Source organism: Pseudophryne corroboree, chromosome 6 (assembly GCF_028390025.1).
Source record: "Pseudophryne corroboree isolate aPseCor3 chromosome 6, aPseCor3.hap2, whole genome shotgun sequence".
Lineage (NCBI taxonomy): Eukaryota > Metazoa > Chordata > Amphibia > Anura > Myobatrachidae > Pseudophryne > Pseudophryne corroboree.
The window spans coordinates 263,089,761-263,107,271 of record NC_086449.1 but is presented as its reverse complement, the minus strand read 5'-3'; the positions used below and the strand labels follow the sequence as shown (position 1 = coordinate 263,107,271).

Sequence of the window (17,511 nt, the reverse complement as noted above, 5' to 3'; positions counted from 1 at the left end):
GATAGTGTTAGCCATACTCTGAAATTATCCATGGACTTGCGGTGAAAAATAGATGGTTCCTTTGTGTTGGGGAGGAGAGAGGGCGCATCCACTTTTACAGCACTGCCAGCAGGCAACAAAGTGCAAGACAGGCAGTCCTCAGTGGAGAGACCAGTCAGAGTGCGCATGTGGACCTCTGTCCACCACCGAAAGTGCCTATGGGCATGTGAGCATCAGAGAACTGGACCATGGAGCAATGGAAGAAGGTGGCCTGGTCTGGTGAATCAAGTTTTCTTTTACATCATGTCAACAGCCACATGCGTGTGTGTCTTTTACTTGGAGAAGATTAGGCACCAGGATGCACCATTGGAAGAAGACAAGCCACCGGAGGCATTGTGATGCTCTGGGCAATGTTCTGGTGCAGAGACATTTAGATTTGGGTGGGGTGTGTTCAAAGTGGAATCAAAATTGCAGTGTAAAAATAAAGCAGCCAGTATTTACCATGCACAGAAACAATATAACCCACCCAAACTTAAATCTCTCTCCACATGTTACATCTGCCCCATCTGCAGTGCAACATGGTTTTTCCCAATTGCTAACTTTTTTGGTTTGCTAATAAACCTGAATAACCCCCTAAGTACAACCATTCATGCTCTTTCGGCAGTATAATGTGCCCTCCCACACTGCTAAAATTGCTCTGGAATAGTTTGAGGAACATGACAAAGAGTTCAAGGTGTTGACTTGGCCTCCAAATTCCACAGATGTCAATCAGATCTGATCGAACATTAGTAGGATCTGCTGGAAAATCAAATCCCAGCCATGGAGGAGCCACCTCCCAACTTACAGGACTTAAAGGATCTGCTGCTAAAGTTAGAGGTATGTTGAGTGTTGAGTCCATACCTCGATGGGTCAGAGCTGCTTTAGCGGCACGAGGAAACCTACACAATATTAGACTGGTTATAGATATAACATTTACTTGTGTATGTTTGACATTTATGCCATTATTTGGGGGGGCTATAAATTTTGTACGAAAACATAACCTCAGGGGAGGTGCAGCTTACTAGTGAATTTATAAGATCCCTAGCAACAGCACATGATCTCAGTGAATTAAAAAGCTTTATTTGTATGCACAAAATGGCTTTCCTGTGCAATGGTAATTAGTGTCTTTTATAAAGATACTTATCTGAAATGTCTGGATTCAGGTAGATAAATGATCAAATACATATTCTTAAGAATGATACTCACTTAAATGTGAGTATCATTTTGCCAGCAATAGCAGCGGAAATAAATATGATCCCCGATGCTCACATGACCTACAAAGTACAATGCTGTCACATACTGTATGTGGAACATAAAACAAATTTGAATTCTTAATAATCAAGTGAAGTTCCAATGAGATAATATCAAGTGCACATGTGTTACGTATATAGTAACTGACCTAATGTATTTTCCTCAGGCTGAGCCTTACTTGAATACAGCACATGGTCACATGATCTGTTACTGGGATGGCACTGCACATTACCTGATGTATCTCCTTATGGTGGCAGCGATCGCTTGGGAGTAAGTAGCTTTAATCTTATTAAAAACATCAGTATAATGGCCAAAATTGTAGCTAGGTGTAAGTTTCAACTGGTTTTATTTATTTATGTAACAACGTTGTTGCAACAAAGTAGAAAACTAATGGGGTATACACACGGTGCGATTTTTTCTTACTATTTTGACTATATAGTCAAAATAGCAAGAAAAGTTAGTGCAGATCGCAAGGTGAAAGTCCCCTTGCGATCCCGATTCGATGCAGATGCGCGGTCGGCATCGCAAGAATAGATAGACTGTGCAGGCAAGTCAATTTTGACTATCTCTATAGAAGAGATAGTCAAAATTGACACTTAGCCGAATTGCACATAGTCAGTATCGCAAGCACATAATGAGTGTGCTTGCGATACTGATTATGTGCCGACCTAGCCCCTGTCGCATAGTGAGAATCAGGCATAGCCCGAATCTCACCGTGTGTATGGGCCTTAAGGTTATATACACATGGGTGCTTTCTTTTAACATTAAAAATTAGACACATTTATTTCACTTCCATTTATTTTGATAAAAAAGTACTGTTATTGTGCCTTTTTAAAGCAGAATAAAACCAATTTTAAGTCAGGTGTTTTAATAGCTAAACAACAGTGATTAGATTATTTATTTAGAACCCAGCAGCAGAAATAGCCCAGTTGTGTTTGTGTGCACACAACTATGGAGTATAACTGATTAGTCCAAATAAAAAAGGACCCTTTAGTCTCCCAAATAAACACTAGAAAAATATTTACAGCTACTTGCGCTAATTACGAAAAAAACAAACACCAAATGCATATTAAGATTGAATGGACATGTACACCGTTCATGGGGAGGCAGGCGGTCGGAGGCATTCATGGGGGGTTCACTACGGTATGCTGGCGGTCGGGCTCCCGGCGACCAGCATACCGGCGCCGGGAGCCCGACCGTCGGCTTACCGACAGTGTGGCGAGCGCAAATGAGCCCCTTGTGGGCTTGCTGCGCTTGCCACGCTACGGGCACGGTGGCGCGCTACGCTATTTTATTCTCCCTCCAGGGGGGTCGTGGACCCCCACAAGGGAGAATAAGTGTCGGTATGCCGGCTGTTGGGATCCCGGCACCGGTATACTGTGCGCCGGGATCCCGTCAGTCGGCATACTGAAGACTACCCGTCATGGGGAGGGGTGGTCAGAGGCACACTTGAGCAGGCAGTGGGAAAAGGCACTCATGGGAAAGACTTGCCTATATTACCGATGACTTCTGGAAGCAGGTAAAGGAGGAACACTAATGAGAGATGAGGGCGGTCACCAGGGACATGCAGTCAGGGGAGGCAGTGCCTCACATGTCATAATGATTAAAATAAAACAAAGAAGATATTTATAACACAGATTCTGTGCCATAAAAATCTTCTTTATATTATTCTAATCATTATTGCCATGAAAATGCAGCCAATCTGGATAGGAGGCAGTAAGAACTCTGCCTCCCACTGACAATTGTAAACTGGCTGAAGAAGGGGCGGGCAGGGGGTGTGGCCAATCCACGGGCAGTAAAAGCCCATTGAAAAAATGAGAAGAGGCAGCGTTACATATGCCTCATTATGGGGCTTTGAATTTAGCCCACATCAAAGACACCTCCCTGTGATGTCATGGCATCTGGCGGCCCCACCCCCTTTCTGGCACAGGACGAGGTATAGAAGAATGGTTGTGTCTATGTTACCTTCGTGCTCAGGACCTGGAAGTGACACAACGAGAGGGCAGGAGAGAACTTCCGCCCTTACAGCACCTAAATGTTTGCTTCGTTCTCCGCTCGTTTGGGGTAAAAATTTTTTCCTATGCAGCATTGGACTCTCGCGGGCTCGCTTCGCCCGCCACGCTTCGCTCGCCACACTTTACTATTCCAAATAGATTGTGACATGGACCCAAGGGGTTATGGGAAAGGTCCTCTCCACGAAGGTAAACTAGACGCTACCATAGAAGAATGCCCCTGTCTCCTGCTCTTTGGTGACCCGGCCATGGTGTGCTGCATGAGGTCAGTTATTGCATTGTGCATGCTCCACTCAGCAGTAATGGTAGCTGTTTGCACTGTCAGATGACACTGCACTGACAGATTGCAGGACACAGTGCTGGCAGCACACGTGGACTGACTTTGGAACTCCCGCTGGGATTACTCTTCTGCCCTCACTCTCCCTGGTTACAGGAACTCCTCTCTGGGAACCCCTTCATCAGCTGTACTGTGTCCTGCAATGTCCTACTATATCAGGACGCAGTAGCTTTGGACTTCCAGACAGTAGAAGTGACCTCTACATCTTTCTTTCACCTCAGCTCTCTTATCCACCCTCCTCTGCAGGACATGACTGTGTGACAACAGAGGCTGGGGGAATCAGACATATACTGGTCCTATTACTCTCCTTCCACCTTGGCTGATTTTAAAATCCACAAAAAACTCTAATTTGTTACACATGCACACCCTATATATCAAGGTGAAACCTTTAAGGAGATGGGCATGTACCTCACTATCCAGAGTGAGCTTACATGCTCTCTGTTGTTTTGGGCACAGTATACAGTACAGTACAGTACAGTATGTGTTAGAGATTAATGGATAAAGGCTTTGTATATTGAAAAGGACATTGGGCGTATGATCATAACTGTGGTGACACTATACATTTACATTGATCTACAGTATGTTTTTTTTAAATCTGTTTAATTGAATTTTTCAAACAAAATACACAAAGAAAAGCAGATAGTAGGTATACATGGCCATGAAACAGTCATACAGAACATTTGAGAAAAGAGAAATAATACCATAAAGAGCGATATGTATACATCTACAACTATATGACGTATCCACAATGTAGAAGGATGAGTACAAAATAAACTACAATCTCTATCGAACAGAGAGGAACCCAAAGCTATAAGGAAGGGGAATAGAAGGGAAGGGTAGGTAGGGGGGCACACAAGAGGGAGGGCGGGGACATTAGAAAAATAATACAGTAGTACCAATAACAGCATGTATATAGACGATTTATGCGATAATTGGAGTTGAAGAAATATTAACCCAGTGAGAGCTAGTAAGCCTTAATGAAGAAGGGTGGGGGTGGGGAAGGGGTGGTCATAGTGTGGGATCTTCCAATAATCGTCTATGAAGAAACCATTCTGTATTTTCAAATACTTTCAATATTTGGGTTTGTGTGGCCTGATCACGGGAATCTATGTACATGGACCACTTCTTGTAGAAGGATTTTACACCTATCTCTATGTTGACTTGGGCTGATCTTCTATCAAAATATAGAATTTGTAAAAGTTTCCCGTGAACTTCCATCATCTTAGGGGGAGAAGCTGTTAGCCAATGTGACAATATAATTTTTTGGGATACAGTGACCAATACTGTAAGGAACGGGAGCCAGCGAAGTCGTGAGGGGCCTAGGTCCCAATCATTAAAGTCAGCGCAAAGACATGCCACAGGAGTCACTTTGACCCGTATTCCCAGCAGTTGATTCACAAATGAGGCTATTTTATGCCAGAAGATGCGAATCAGGCCACACTGCCAAAACATGTGATAAAAGGTAGCAGTGCGTACGTGGCATTTGGGGCATTCCCCAGATTCGGTCGGGTGGAATCTGGCATGTTGGGCTGGGGAGATATATGCTCTTTGCAAAGTGCGTAGCTGTACCTCCTGTAAGTATGGGGAAGCTAACCATTTCATTGCAAGCGTAAAACTACTGCTGAGGGGGTGATGGTCCGTGAGATGAGGTAGATCCTGTTGCCATTGTTTCATGAGTTTATCCCATCTTGCATCAGTGGAGGCCGATGTCAGGATAGAGTAGAGCTGTCGAATACGTGTAGGGCCTGATTTGTGCACATTCAGGGATACTAGTAGGGGATTAAGTAAACTGGAGTTGTCATTAAGTGATTTTTGGGTAAGTGTAGTAGATCCCAGATAGTGACGAATTTGCAAGTACATAAAAAAATGTGAAGAAGGGAGGTCATATTTATCTCGAAGATCTGAGAACAGGAGGAAAGTGCCTCCAGGATCATAGACCTTTGAGGAATTTGTCAAACCTTTCTCCCTCCAGATACAAAAGTTAGAGTTGGTAAGAGAGGGAGGGAACATAGGATTACCCCATAACGGGATGCATGATGAGGTGCGGGAATTACAGCGAAATTTCCTATGTAGTGTGTTCCGAGCATAATAAATATAATGGAAGAGGGGGTTATGCAGTATGTGAGTCGGGATGAGTGTAGCCTTGGATAATAAAAGTGCATCGGGAGAATAGGGATGAAAAAGGGCTTCATCTAGGACAGGGTCTGTGAAAAGATCTCTATCAAACAGCCAATCAGCAGCACAGCAGAACAGGGTGGCCAGGGAGTAAGAAGCAAAATCTGGAATACCAACTCCCCCCACCATTTTTAGAGCCATAAGTTTGTCTAAAGCTATGAACGATTTTTTACCTTTCTATAAAAATCTGGCCATAATTTTGTGTACGTATAATATATCTCGTTTAGAAAGGCTAATAGGGAGCATTTGCATGAGATAGAATAATTTTGGGAAAACTATACTTTGTAGCACAGCCACCCTCCCTAACAAAGATAGGGGAAGTAATTTCCAACCATCCAATAATGCAGTGATACGAGTTAATAGGGGAGTAAAATTTTCCTCGTATAGTCTGGAAAGATCAGGCGGAATCTGAATTCCTAAGTAGGTAATTTTTGTGCGGGAGATCTTAAAAGAAATATCAGGGAGACAGTCCGATAGGGTACGAGAGGAAGAGCCCAGTGAAAGAAGTTCTGATTTGGCGATGTTAATCCTTTATCCCGCTCTGTTCCCAAAAGCACCAATCGGTCCTAAAATTTCGGGAAGAGAGGTGGTTGGGTTAGACACAAATAGTAGCATATCATCTGCGAAGAAAGCGAGACGCAGGTCAACATCACCAACTCGTATTCCTGAGAAGTTCCTTGACTGTCTTAGAGCGATCGCCAGGGGCTCCAAGGCAATTGCAAAGAGTAGAGGGGAAAGGGGACACCCTTGTCTCGTGCACCTGCCAATGGTGAAAGGGGAAGAGAGAATTCCATTACAAGATACCTGAGTCTGAAGGGCAGAGTATAGTAGTTTGAGGAGATCAATGAAGACGTCTGGGAATCCAAATCTAGAGAGGGTATGAAATAGGTGAGCCCATTCAACCATATAGAATGCTTTTTCAGCATCTAGGGAGAGTATGAGGGGGAGGTCAGTGGGAGGCAAGGAATGAGCATAATATATTGCTGAGAGTACCCGACGAACATTAATTTCAGAGTGACACCCTGCTATGAATCCAGTCTGATCTCTGTGTATAATATGTGGAAGCAGTAATTTAATGCGATCCACCATGATCTTGGTGAGTAATTTGTAGTCAAGATTCAGGAGTGATATGGGACGGTAGGAACCAGGAAGTGAGAGATCCCTACCTGGTTTTAGGAGGAACTTAAGGATAGCCGTGTTAAAGTGGGGAGGGAGAGATGTTGAAGAGAGCAAGCCATTCAGTACCCGCACTAAGGTATCACCTAAATGAGGAAGAAGGATTTTATGAAAATCTGCGCTGAAACTGTCTGGGCCAGGTGCCTTTTCACGACTAAATTGACCAATAACCCGTTTAACTTCTAAAAGAGTAATAGGGTCAAGAAGAGTCTGAACCATAGATGATGGAAGGTGTGGAGTAGGAAGTGTATCCCAGAACGTCTGGGGCCAGGGAGAGCTATCATGAGAACATGGAGAGGGGGTAGACAAAGGGGTGGAGTATAGTTCCTGGTAAAAATGTTTCATCACATCAGAGATTTCCTTATTGCTCGTGGTCAGAGCACCTGAAGAGGTGTGCAATGGGCGAGTCACCATGGGGGGGGGGGGGGGCAAGTGCTATTGAGTAGATTAGTCAGTAAACGTCCTGCTTTATTGCCGAATTTATAGTACTTATAATTCACAGGAAAAAGGTATCGGTCATCCATAGACTTCATAAATTCGTCAAAATATGTTTTAGCTTCCATGTATAATAGTCTAGATTGGGGAGTCAGGGAGGCTTTGTACAGCTGAAAGGCTGTAGTCAAGGACCTCTTAAATTCCAGATATTGGGAGGCATATTGTCTGGTCACATTGGAAACATAGGAAATAATGTCATCCCTGAGGACTGCTTTTGCCAACATCCAAAATAGAATGGGATCACTGTCCAAATGGGCCAAATTATTTATCCTGTAGGTCTCCCAGGCAGATTCTAAACGTTGTTGGAATTTGAGAGATTTGGCTAGGTAGGAGGGGAATCTCCACAGTTTGAGTGAGGAGGAGGTATCTGGAAGGTGAAGGGTGGCTGTGACCAGAGCATGATTGGAGAGGGCTATAGTCTCAATGTGGGAACACGTGACTTGTGGTAGAAGGCAATGGGAAAGTAAAATATAATCTATTCAGTGGCGTAACTACTGCCCCCGCAGCCCTCGCGGTGGCTTGGGGGCGAGGGGCTGCGGGGGCGCCACTGATTTAGCACAGATTGACATGCGGACGAGCCGTCCGCATGTAAATCTGCGGTCTCCTCCTTCCCTCCGCTGCTGTAAGGAGGGACACAGGAGGCACAGCGCGCGCCTCTCCTGTGTCCCTGTCCCTCCTGCGTGTCTAATAAAGGAAGTGCCGTTCGTGAGCTCTGATTGGCTCACGAACCGGCACTTCCTTTAACAGACCCGCCGGAGACCCAGGAGGGACACAGGAGAGGCGCGCGCTGTGCCCTCCGTGTCCCTCCAACACAAAACAGCGGGGGAGCGGGGGGGGGGGGGGGGCACACTGGGGGAGCATGGGGGGCACTGGGGGAGCATATGCGGCACAGGGGAGGGGGGCTTATGTGGCACTGGGAGCATATGTGGCACAGGGGGAGGGGGGCTTATGTGGCACTGGGGGCATATGTGGCACAGGGGGCGGGGGGCTTATGTGGCACTGGGGGCATATGTGGCACTGGGGGGGTATAGGTGTACCTGGCACATGGGGGGAAGGGGGCTGTATTTGGCACTGGGGGCATGTGAGTACCTGGCACTGTGGGGGAATATCTGGCACTGGGGGCATATGTGGCATTGGGGGGTATATGTGTACCTGACACATGGGGTGGGGGGGCTATATTTGGCACTGGGGGCATGTGAGTACCTGGCACTGTGGGGGAATATCTGGCACTGGGGGCATATGTGGCACTGGGAGAGCACAGCCCTAGCAACAAGCACTACCCCCTGGCAACGAGCATGACACCCAGTGCATGAAACCCCTGGCAACGAGCATGACACCCAGTGCATGAAACCCCTGGTAATGAGCATGACACCCTGAGCATGAAAACCCCTGGTACCATGCATGGAACCAAGAGCATGAAACCCCTGGCAACGAGCAGGTAATTTAAAAGTAATTAGAAGCCTTACTGTAGGACTTAATGTGTAATGGGCATTACGGTGTGTGGAATAATGTATTACGGACATTGCGGTGTGTGTCATAATGTGTCACAGGCATTACGGTGTGTGGCATACTATATCACGGGCATTGTGGTATGTGGTATAATGTCTCAGGGGCATTGCAGTGTGACATAATGTATAACGGGCATTGCAGTGTGTGGCATAGGGTATAAAGGGCATTGCGGCATGTGTCACAGGCATTACGGTGTATGGTATACAGGTTGAGTATCCCATATCCAAATATTCCGAAATACGGAATATTCCGAAATACGGACTTTTTTGAGTGAGAGTGAGATAGTGAAACCTTTGTTTTTTGATGGCTCAATGTACACAAACTTTGTTTAATACACAAAGTTATTCAAATATTGTATTAAATGACCTTCAGGCTGTGTGTATAAGGTGTATATGAAACATAAATTAATTGTGTGAATGTAGACACACTTTGTTTAATGCACAAAGTTATAAAAAATATTGGCTAAAATTACCTTCAGGCTGTGTGTATAAGGTGTATATGTAACATAAATGCATTCTGTGCTTAGATTTAGGTCTCATCACCATGATATCTCATTATGGTATGCAATTATTCCAAAATACGGAAAAATCCCATATCCAAAATACCTCTGGTCCCAAGCATTTCGGATAAGGGAGACTCAACCTGTACTATATCACGGGCATTGTGATATGTGGTATAATGTCTCAGGGTCATTGCAGTGTGTGGTATAATGTATCACGGACATTGCGGTGTGTGTCATAATGTGTCAGGCATTACGGTGTGTTGTATACTATATCACAGGCATTGTATGTCGTTTAATGTCTCAGGGCAGTGGCGTAAGTTCGTCACAGTCGCCCGGAGGCAAGATAAATATTGGTGCCCCCCTATTTCCTATATTAAGATAAATATATGTATGTATGTGTGCGTGTGTTTATGTGTATGTATATATATATATATATATATATATATATATATTGTGACAAGAACACTGTGATAGTGTTTGAGGGCAGGTATGTTTGTCCCAGGTTCTTGTCTTACGTTTTAGAAAATGAAAACTTCTAAGAAAATGCTTTTGTTTTGTTAGAATATTTCAGTTTGCTGGAAAAGCTGGATAAGGGCCCTGAGAGAGAGATAGGGGGAGTTCCAGACATTGGGCCCAGTTCGGATCTTTGGCCTCACAGAGGGCTAATCAGGGCTTTCAGCTGTGAAAGAGCCTTATAGGGCTTCTAGCCTGATTAATGTGTGCAGACTGCAGGATCTCTGTGAGAGAAACACGCTTCCTGATACAAGTGAGCTATACTGTGTTTACTGGAGAACTCTGTGTTTTTGTTTAGTGATAGTTAGGAACATCTTGTGTTTAGTTAGTGCCGGACAGGCAAGGTATTTTCTTTTGGTGTTTGTTTTATTTTCTGTATAATAAAACTGTCTGGGGCCAGTTGTACCACAAACTGGACTTGTGTGATTCCTCAGCTGCTGCGTGCTGCCATTTACCCCAGGAAACGGCACCTTGTACCCTTACAGTGTTACAACTTGGTGGAGAATGCGAGCATGCCGTTCTGCGCATAAGTGAAAGCAGCAGCTTTGTGAGGCCTGCAGAAAATGGTGGTTCATGCAGATACAGCCCAGTGTGAAGTTACTGAGACTCGCCCTGAGGATTGGATATTTGTCCTGGGTGAAAGCAGCTACAAAGTCGCCTGAAAAGTCTGTTGACATGGAGGAACTGCTCAAAGCCTTGCTGCAGGCTACAGCAGCTCAGCAGGAGGCCAACAGACAGCAGCAGGTAGCAATGGAGGAAAATAGGAGACAGCAGCAGGTGGCTATTGACGAACTTTACAGGCAACAGCGTCAGGATAGAGAGGCCTTAACAGAAGTGGTGCAGAGCCTTGCGGCCCGGATTGGAGATATGGCCATCAGTGCTCCGACCAGCTCTAGTTCTATACGGGCCAGTCACTTCCTGCAGAAAATGACAGAGGCTGATGATGTGGAGGCCTACCTGACCACGTTTGAAAGGACTGCCAAGCATGAGAACTGGCCGAAAGCACAGTGGGTCAGTCTGCTGGCACCTTTTCTGTCAGGTGAGCCCCAAAAAGCGTACTTTGATTTAAGCCCTGCTGAGGCTCGGGACTATGATAAACTAAAGACTGAGATCCTGACCCGCCTGGGAGTCACGCTGTCAGTACGAGCACAATGGGTGCACCGTTGGGTGTACGCCATGGATAAGCCTCCTCGCTCCCAGATGCATGACCACAAAAAAATGGTTACAGCCAGAGACATTAGGTGTGGTATGCCAGGTCATGTTATTGCCAATTGCCCAGTCACGCTAGAACCCATGCAATGTGATGCTGCCTTTGAATGTCGCAGAATGTCTTTCTTTGCTAGGTTAGCCTGTACTGTGGTACCTTCACCTGAGCTGGAAAAACAAATGTGTGATGTGTTCTTAGAGGGTAACCGGGTAGAGGCCTTGCTAGTTTCAGGAAGTTTAGTTACCCTCGTGAAAGCTGGGTTAGTGAACCCCTTAAAGGTCCAGCAAATACCTATTGGGGTAACTTGCATACATGGGGATACCCAACATTATGTCACTGCTGAAGTGAATATAGAAACTTGTTGTGGGTCAGCAATTGTTAAAGTAGGACTGGTCCCCACCTTGGTGCATGAGGCCATAATAGGGAGGGATTTTCCTCATTTTTGGAAATTGTGGGATCACGGTTATCAACAGATGTGAGAAGTAAAGAGCCAGTTGATAATACCGGTGATTTTATGGATGTACGTGTGTCTTCGGAACTTTCTGACCCTTTGCCTTTTGCTAGTTTGGCTGGGGAAGTGACAGATGGGGAGTCCAGTGAGGACCCTCTTGCTGGGAACAGAGACATAGTAGTTAGAACTGAAAGAGTGCCTGACCTGGAGGTAAAGAAGGATCTGTTTGCGTCTGAACAGTTAAAGGATCCTACCTTAATAAAGGCTAGAGAGAATGTTAAGGTTGTTAATGGGGAACCTGTGGTACCAGGTGACAGGGTTACGTATCCCCACATGGCCATCTGTAATGAGCTCTTGTACCACATTGTCAAAAGGGGTGAGGATATGGTGGAACAGCTGGTAGTTCCCCAGCCTTATCGGAGAATGGTACTAGATTTAGCTCATAGTCACGTTACAGCAGGACATTTAGGGGCAGAAAAAACCACTGAAAGAGTTTTACAAAGGTTCTTTAGGCCAGGGGTTTATAAAGAAGTGTCTGAATATTGTTCTTCCTGTCCTGAATGCCAGTATCATGCCCCTAGACCCCATTTCAGGAGCCCACTAGTTCCCATGCCTATTATAGAGGTCCCGTTTGACAGAATAGCCATGGATCTCGTGGGGCCCTTGTTAAAGTCTGCTCGGGGCCATCAATATATCCTGGTAATTGTGGACTATGCCACTCGATATCCTGAGGCTGTCCCTTTACGCACTATCACAACCAAGGCGATAGCTAGGGAGCTGGTGCAGGTTTTTAGTAGAGTGGGAATACCAAAAGAAATTTTGACTGACCAAGGTACTCCATTTATGTCAAGGATCATGAAAGAATTGTGCAAATTATTTAAGGTCACTCACCTCAGGACGTCCATCTACCATCCCCAAACTGATGGGTTGGTGGAAAGGTTTAATAAAACATTAAAAAGTATGTTAAAAAAGGTTGTTGATAGAGATGGGAAAAACAGGGATTGTTTGTTGCCCTACTTGTTAATGGCCATCAGAGAAGTTCCTCAGTCCTCTATGGGGTTTTCTCCATTTGATTTGTTGTATGGTAGACACCCCAGGGGGCTGTTGGACATTGCCAAAGAGACATGGGAAGGACAGCCCACTCCTTTTATAGAAGCGTTATTGAACATGTAACACAAATGCAGGATAGGATTGCAGCCATGGTACCTATTGTCAGAGAGCACATGGAACAGGCCCAAAGTGCTCAACAGAGGGTATACAACCAGAGTGCCAAGATACGGGAATTTGCTCCTGGAGATAGAGTTCTTGTTTTGGTACCCACTGTGGTAAGCAAATTCCTAGCTAAATGGCAGGGTCCATTTGAGATTAGGGAAAAAGTGAATGAGGTTAATTACAAAGTATACCAGCCGGGAAAGAGAAAACCCGAACAAATCTACCATGTTAACTTAATCAAACCCTGGAAAGATAGGTTGTCTCTGTCAGCGGAGCCTTGCCTTTCGGTGTCTTCACCTCGGTTGCTTCCCGCAGTAAAGGTGTCAGAGACATTATCAGCTGATCAGAACAATCAGGTTAAAGAATTTCTCATCCAAAATAGGGAGATATTTTCAGAGCTGCCTGGCCGAACGACCATAATAAAACATAACATTGTCACAGAACCAGGGGTCAGGGTCCATTTAAAGCCATATAGGATTCCTGAAGCTCAGCGAGAAGCTGTTTCTAAAGAAGTTATAACCATGTTAGAACTTGAAGTCATAGAGGAATCTAACAGTGAGTGGTCCAGTCCCATAGTTCTCATCCCGAAGCCCGACGGTATCATACGCTTCTGTAATGACTTTCGTAAGTTAAATGAGGTGTCCAAGTTTGACGCATACCCCATGCCCCGTGTGGATGAGCTTATAGAAAGGCTGGGAACAGCCAGGTTTCTCACCACGTTGGACCTGACCAAAGGTTACTGGCATATACCTTTTATCTGATAGCGCAAAAGAAAAAACAGCCTTTTCGGTTCCGGAGGGGCTGTACCAGTATAAGATGTTACCCTTTGGGTTGCATGGGGCTCCAGCAACCTTTCAACGGGTAATGGATAAAATTTTGAGGCCCCATAGAAAATATGCAGCTGCCTATTTGGATGATGTGGTAATTCACAGTACAGACTGGGGGTCCCATTTGGTTAAAGTACAAGCAGTACTGGACTCAATCAGAGAGGCAGGGTTAACTGCTAACCCAAAGAAGTGCTGCCTCACAATGGAGGAGGTCAAATACTTGGGCTTCATCATAGGCAGAGGTCTGATTAGGCCCCAATTGAATAAAATTGATGCTATTCAAAATTGGCCTCGTCCAGTGAATAAAAAACAGGTAAGGGCTTTTTTGGGAATAGCTGGGTACTATAGACGGTTTATTCCCAATTTTGCGACCACAGCGGTGCCGTTGTCAGACCTTACCAAAGGGAAGCAGTCAAATATGGTGAAATAGAACCCTGATGCAGAAAAAGCGTTCCAAGCGTTAAAAGTGGCTTTGTGTTCACAACCGGTATTGATAACACCAGATTTTTTATAAGAATTTGTGGTACAGACAGATGCCTCAGAGGTAGGGATAGGCGCTGTGCTGACCCAAACCAGAGATGGGGACGAACACCCTATCATTTATTTGAGTAGGAAACTCAATGAGCATGAAAAAAGGTATGCCATTGTGGAAAAGGAGGCTTTGGCCATTAAGTGGGCACTAGATACCTTGAGATATTACCTCTTGGGTAGACAATTCAGACTGGTGACAGATCATGCCCCTTTAAAATGGATGTATGTAAATAGAGGCAAGAATGCTCGTGTAACTAGATGGTTTCTAGCGTTGCAGGATTTTAAGTTTACTGTCGAACATAGACCGGGTACACAATTGGCCAACGCAGATGCATTGTCCCGCATCTTCTGTTTGGGGGCTACAAGTGTTCCGGCCCCTAGGTAGAAACAGGGGAGGGGGATATGTGACAAGAACACTGGGATAGTGTTTGAGGGCAGGTATGTTTGTCCCAGGTTCTTGTCTTACATGTTTTAGAAAATGAAAACTTCTAAGAAAATGCTTTTGTTTTGTTAGAACCTTTTCAGTTTGCTGGAAAAGCTGGATAAGGGCCCTGAGAGAGAGAGAGGGCGAATTCCAGACATTGGGCCCAGTTCGGATCTTTGGCCTCACAGAGGGCTAATCAGGGCTTTCAGCTGTGCAAGAGCCTTATAGGGCTTCTAGCCTGATTAATGTGTGCAGACTGCCTGGGAAGACTGCAGGATTTCTGTGAGAGAAACACGCTTCCTGATACAAGTGAGCTATACAGTGTTTACTGGAGAACTCTGTGTTTTTGTTTAGTGATAGTTAGGAACATCTTGTGTTTAGTTAGTGCCGGACAGGCAAGGTATTTTCTTTTGGTGTTTGTTTTATTTTCTGTGTAATAAAACTGGCTGGGGCCAGTTGTACCACAAACTGGACTTGTGTGATTCCTCAGCTGCTGCGTGCTGCCATTTACCCCAAGAAACGGCACCTTGTACCCTTACAGTGTTACAATATGTGTGTGTGTGTGTGTGTGTGTGTGTGTGTGTGTGTGTGTGTGTGTGTGTGTGTGTGGAGTGTGTTCTGAAAAAAAATTATATACTGTATTTATACATTTAATTGTCTTTTATTTTAAATCACACATTTCTTAGCAGTCAAACCCAGGATTAGAACCCATGACCTGTTACACTAACAGCAGACACTTTACTGATGGAGTTATTTGCTCCTGTAGAGGAAGAATGAGAATTCTAACTATATGAAGTTACGTGTAATTGTCAGAGAAGTATCTTCATATACTGTAGTTAAAATTCTCATATTTCCTATACAGGAGCAAACAGCTTCATTAGTAAGGTGTCTGCTTCCAGTGTAATAGGTTGTGGTTTCTAATCCTGGATGTGATACTTGTAAAATATGTATCTACAGTATAATAAAAAGGGTGTGATTTGTAAGGTGCAGGAACCAGTGAGGAAGTCAGCCACTGAAAAGACAGCGACAGCTATCAATTAACTTAATTAAATGGTGTCACAGAATGGGAGGAGAGGTGCCCCTTCAGAGCAGGAACCCGGCGGCAGATGACTCTGTTGCCTCCCAGAGTTCTGCCTCTGTCTCAGGGTCATTGCGGTGTGTGTCATAATGTGTCATAGACATTGTATGTGCTATAATGTATCAGGGGCATTGCAGTGTGTAGCATAATGTATAACGGGCATTGCGATTCCTGTCATAATGTGTCACAGGCATTACGGTGTGTGGCATAATGTGTCGGGGGCATTACGGTGTGTGCATTATTGTGTGTGGCATAATGTCTAAGGGCCATTGCAGTATGTGGCATAATGTATACTGGGCATTACTATAAGGAGGAAAAATAACAAATAATGTAAGGGGCATGAATCAGGATTATTTTTATTTCCTGTGGTGGCTAACGTCTGGGCGTGCAGGTTGCAAAACTGGGGTATGAGGTAGTCTTTTCCTGCAATGCCACACCCCTTTATGCGAAGCCACGCCCATTTCAATGAAGCCACACCCCTTTTGCGGCACGCGCCTTTGACGCGCAAATGTTTATCCCTTTTCTAGTGCCATTTATGGGGGAGGGAGGGGGGGGGGGCGCCAAATAACTTTTTGGCTTGGGGGAGAAAAATTTCTAGTTACGCCACTGAATCTATTCTAGATAGAGTATGTGAGCTGTGGATAAACATGTGTATTCCTTGTCAGTTGGGTGAAGTGCCCTCCAAATATCAACCGCCTGTATCCTCTTAGCTAAGAGGGGGATCCCTAATTTTGGTAAAGTGAGATAATGGGTAGGAGCGTGAGAGCGGTCTAAGTAGGGATAAGAAATCAAGTTTAAGTCACCACATAGACTCAGCGGGTCAGATAGAAGGGGGCTCAATTTCGCAAGCAGCATCTGAAAAAAGGACTTGGAATATACATTTAGAGCATACACATTACATAGTAGATAGGATCTATCCTGGATCTTAATTGAAAGAATGACATAACGGCTGTTGGGGTCCACAATAGTGGAGGCTATGACAAAGGGTAAATGGCGTCTTATCAGAATAACTACCCCTCTAGCTTTGGAATTAAAAGAGCTAGAACCCAATACTTGCCAGTTTAAACTGTTTAATTATGCAATCTCATCTGGCATTAGTTGTGTTTCCTGAAGAAATGCCAGATCCACATTTTGCTTAGTAAGATAAAGAAGTATTTTACGTTGTTTAGCCGGTGAGTTGAAACCACCCACATTCCATGGCCCCACTATCAGTTCAGGCATTTACTCAGAGGAGAGTGCAAATCAATAGTCCTAGAACTGTACTTAATATCAGTACTGAAGTTAGTCCCTGCTTAAAATAAAAAGGGGGGGGAGGGCGGTGGAAAGAGACAATACAAAGGAGAGAGCGGGTGGGAGGAGTGGGGGAAATCAGTATATGTAGATGGCTATGCATGAGTAATGACAACAAAAGTAAGAACAATACGAAGATACCAGCCATAATCCTCCAGCTAGCAGACATGCAGGAGCGAGACAATTACCCGCAGTCCTTGCACAGGTGCTAGTAACTGGATAACTGGGTAGGGGGCTCTGTCCAGCCACCCCACTGTATGGAGAAACTTAAAAAAATAGCGATAATAGAGATATATGCTATGAAAACATAGGTAAACTGTGCTCCGGGAGGAGCTGCTAAACAATGGTGTAAATCGACATTGCAACCAGTAATGAACTAAAAACAGTAATCCAAGTTGCCTATGAAGAATCATATAACAATCATATCTGGGATATGAGGGAGTGGAAAAAAAATCAAATTGAGCCAGTATCATATCAGGATCCGAGTAAAAACATAAAGTTTG

General features: G+C 44.7%; 1 protein-coding gene across 6 annotated transcripts in view; it reads left to right on the top strand.

The window, feature by feature from the left end:
• TM6SF1 (transmembrane 6 superfamily member 1) overlaps positions 1–17,511 on the top strand; it is a 93,372-nt gene that overhangs the window by 20,711 nt on the left and 55,150 nt on the right. For 4 of the 6 annotated variants that reach the window (XM_063925959.1, XM_063925962.1, XM_063925960.1 and 1 more), the window contains exon 4: positions 1,436–1,539. The exons of the other annotated variants lie outside the window; for them this stretch is intronic. In XM_063925959.1, coding sequence (XP_063782029.1) covers positions 1,436–1,539 — 104 coding nt within the window. The remainder of the gene's footprint in view (positions 1–1,435; positions 1,540–17,511) is intronic. 6 annotated transcript variants of the gene reach the window in all.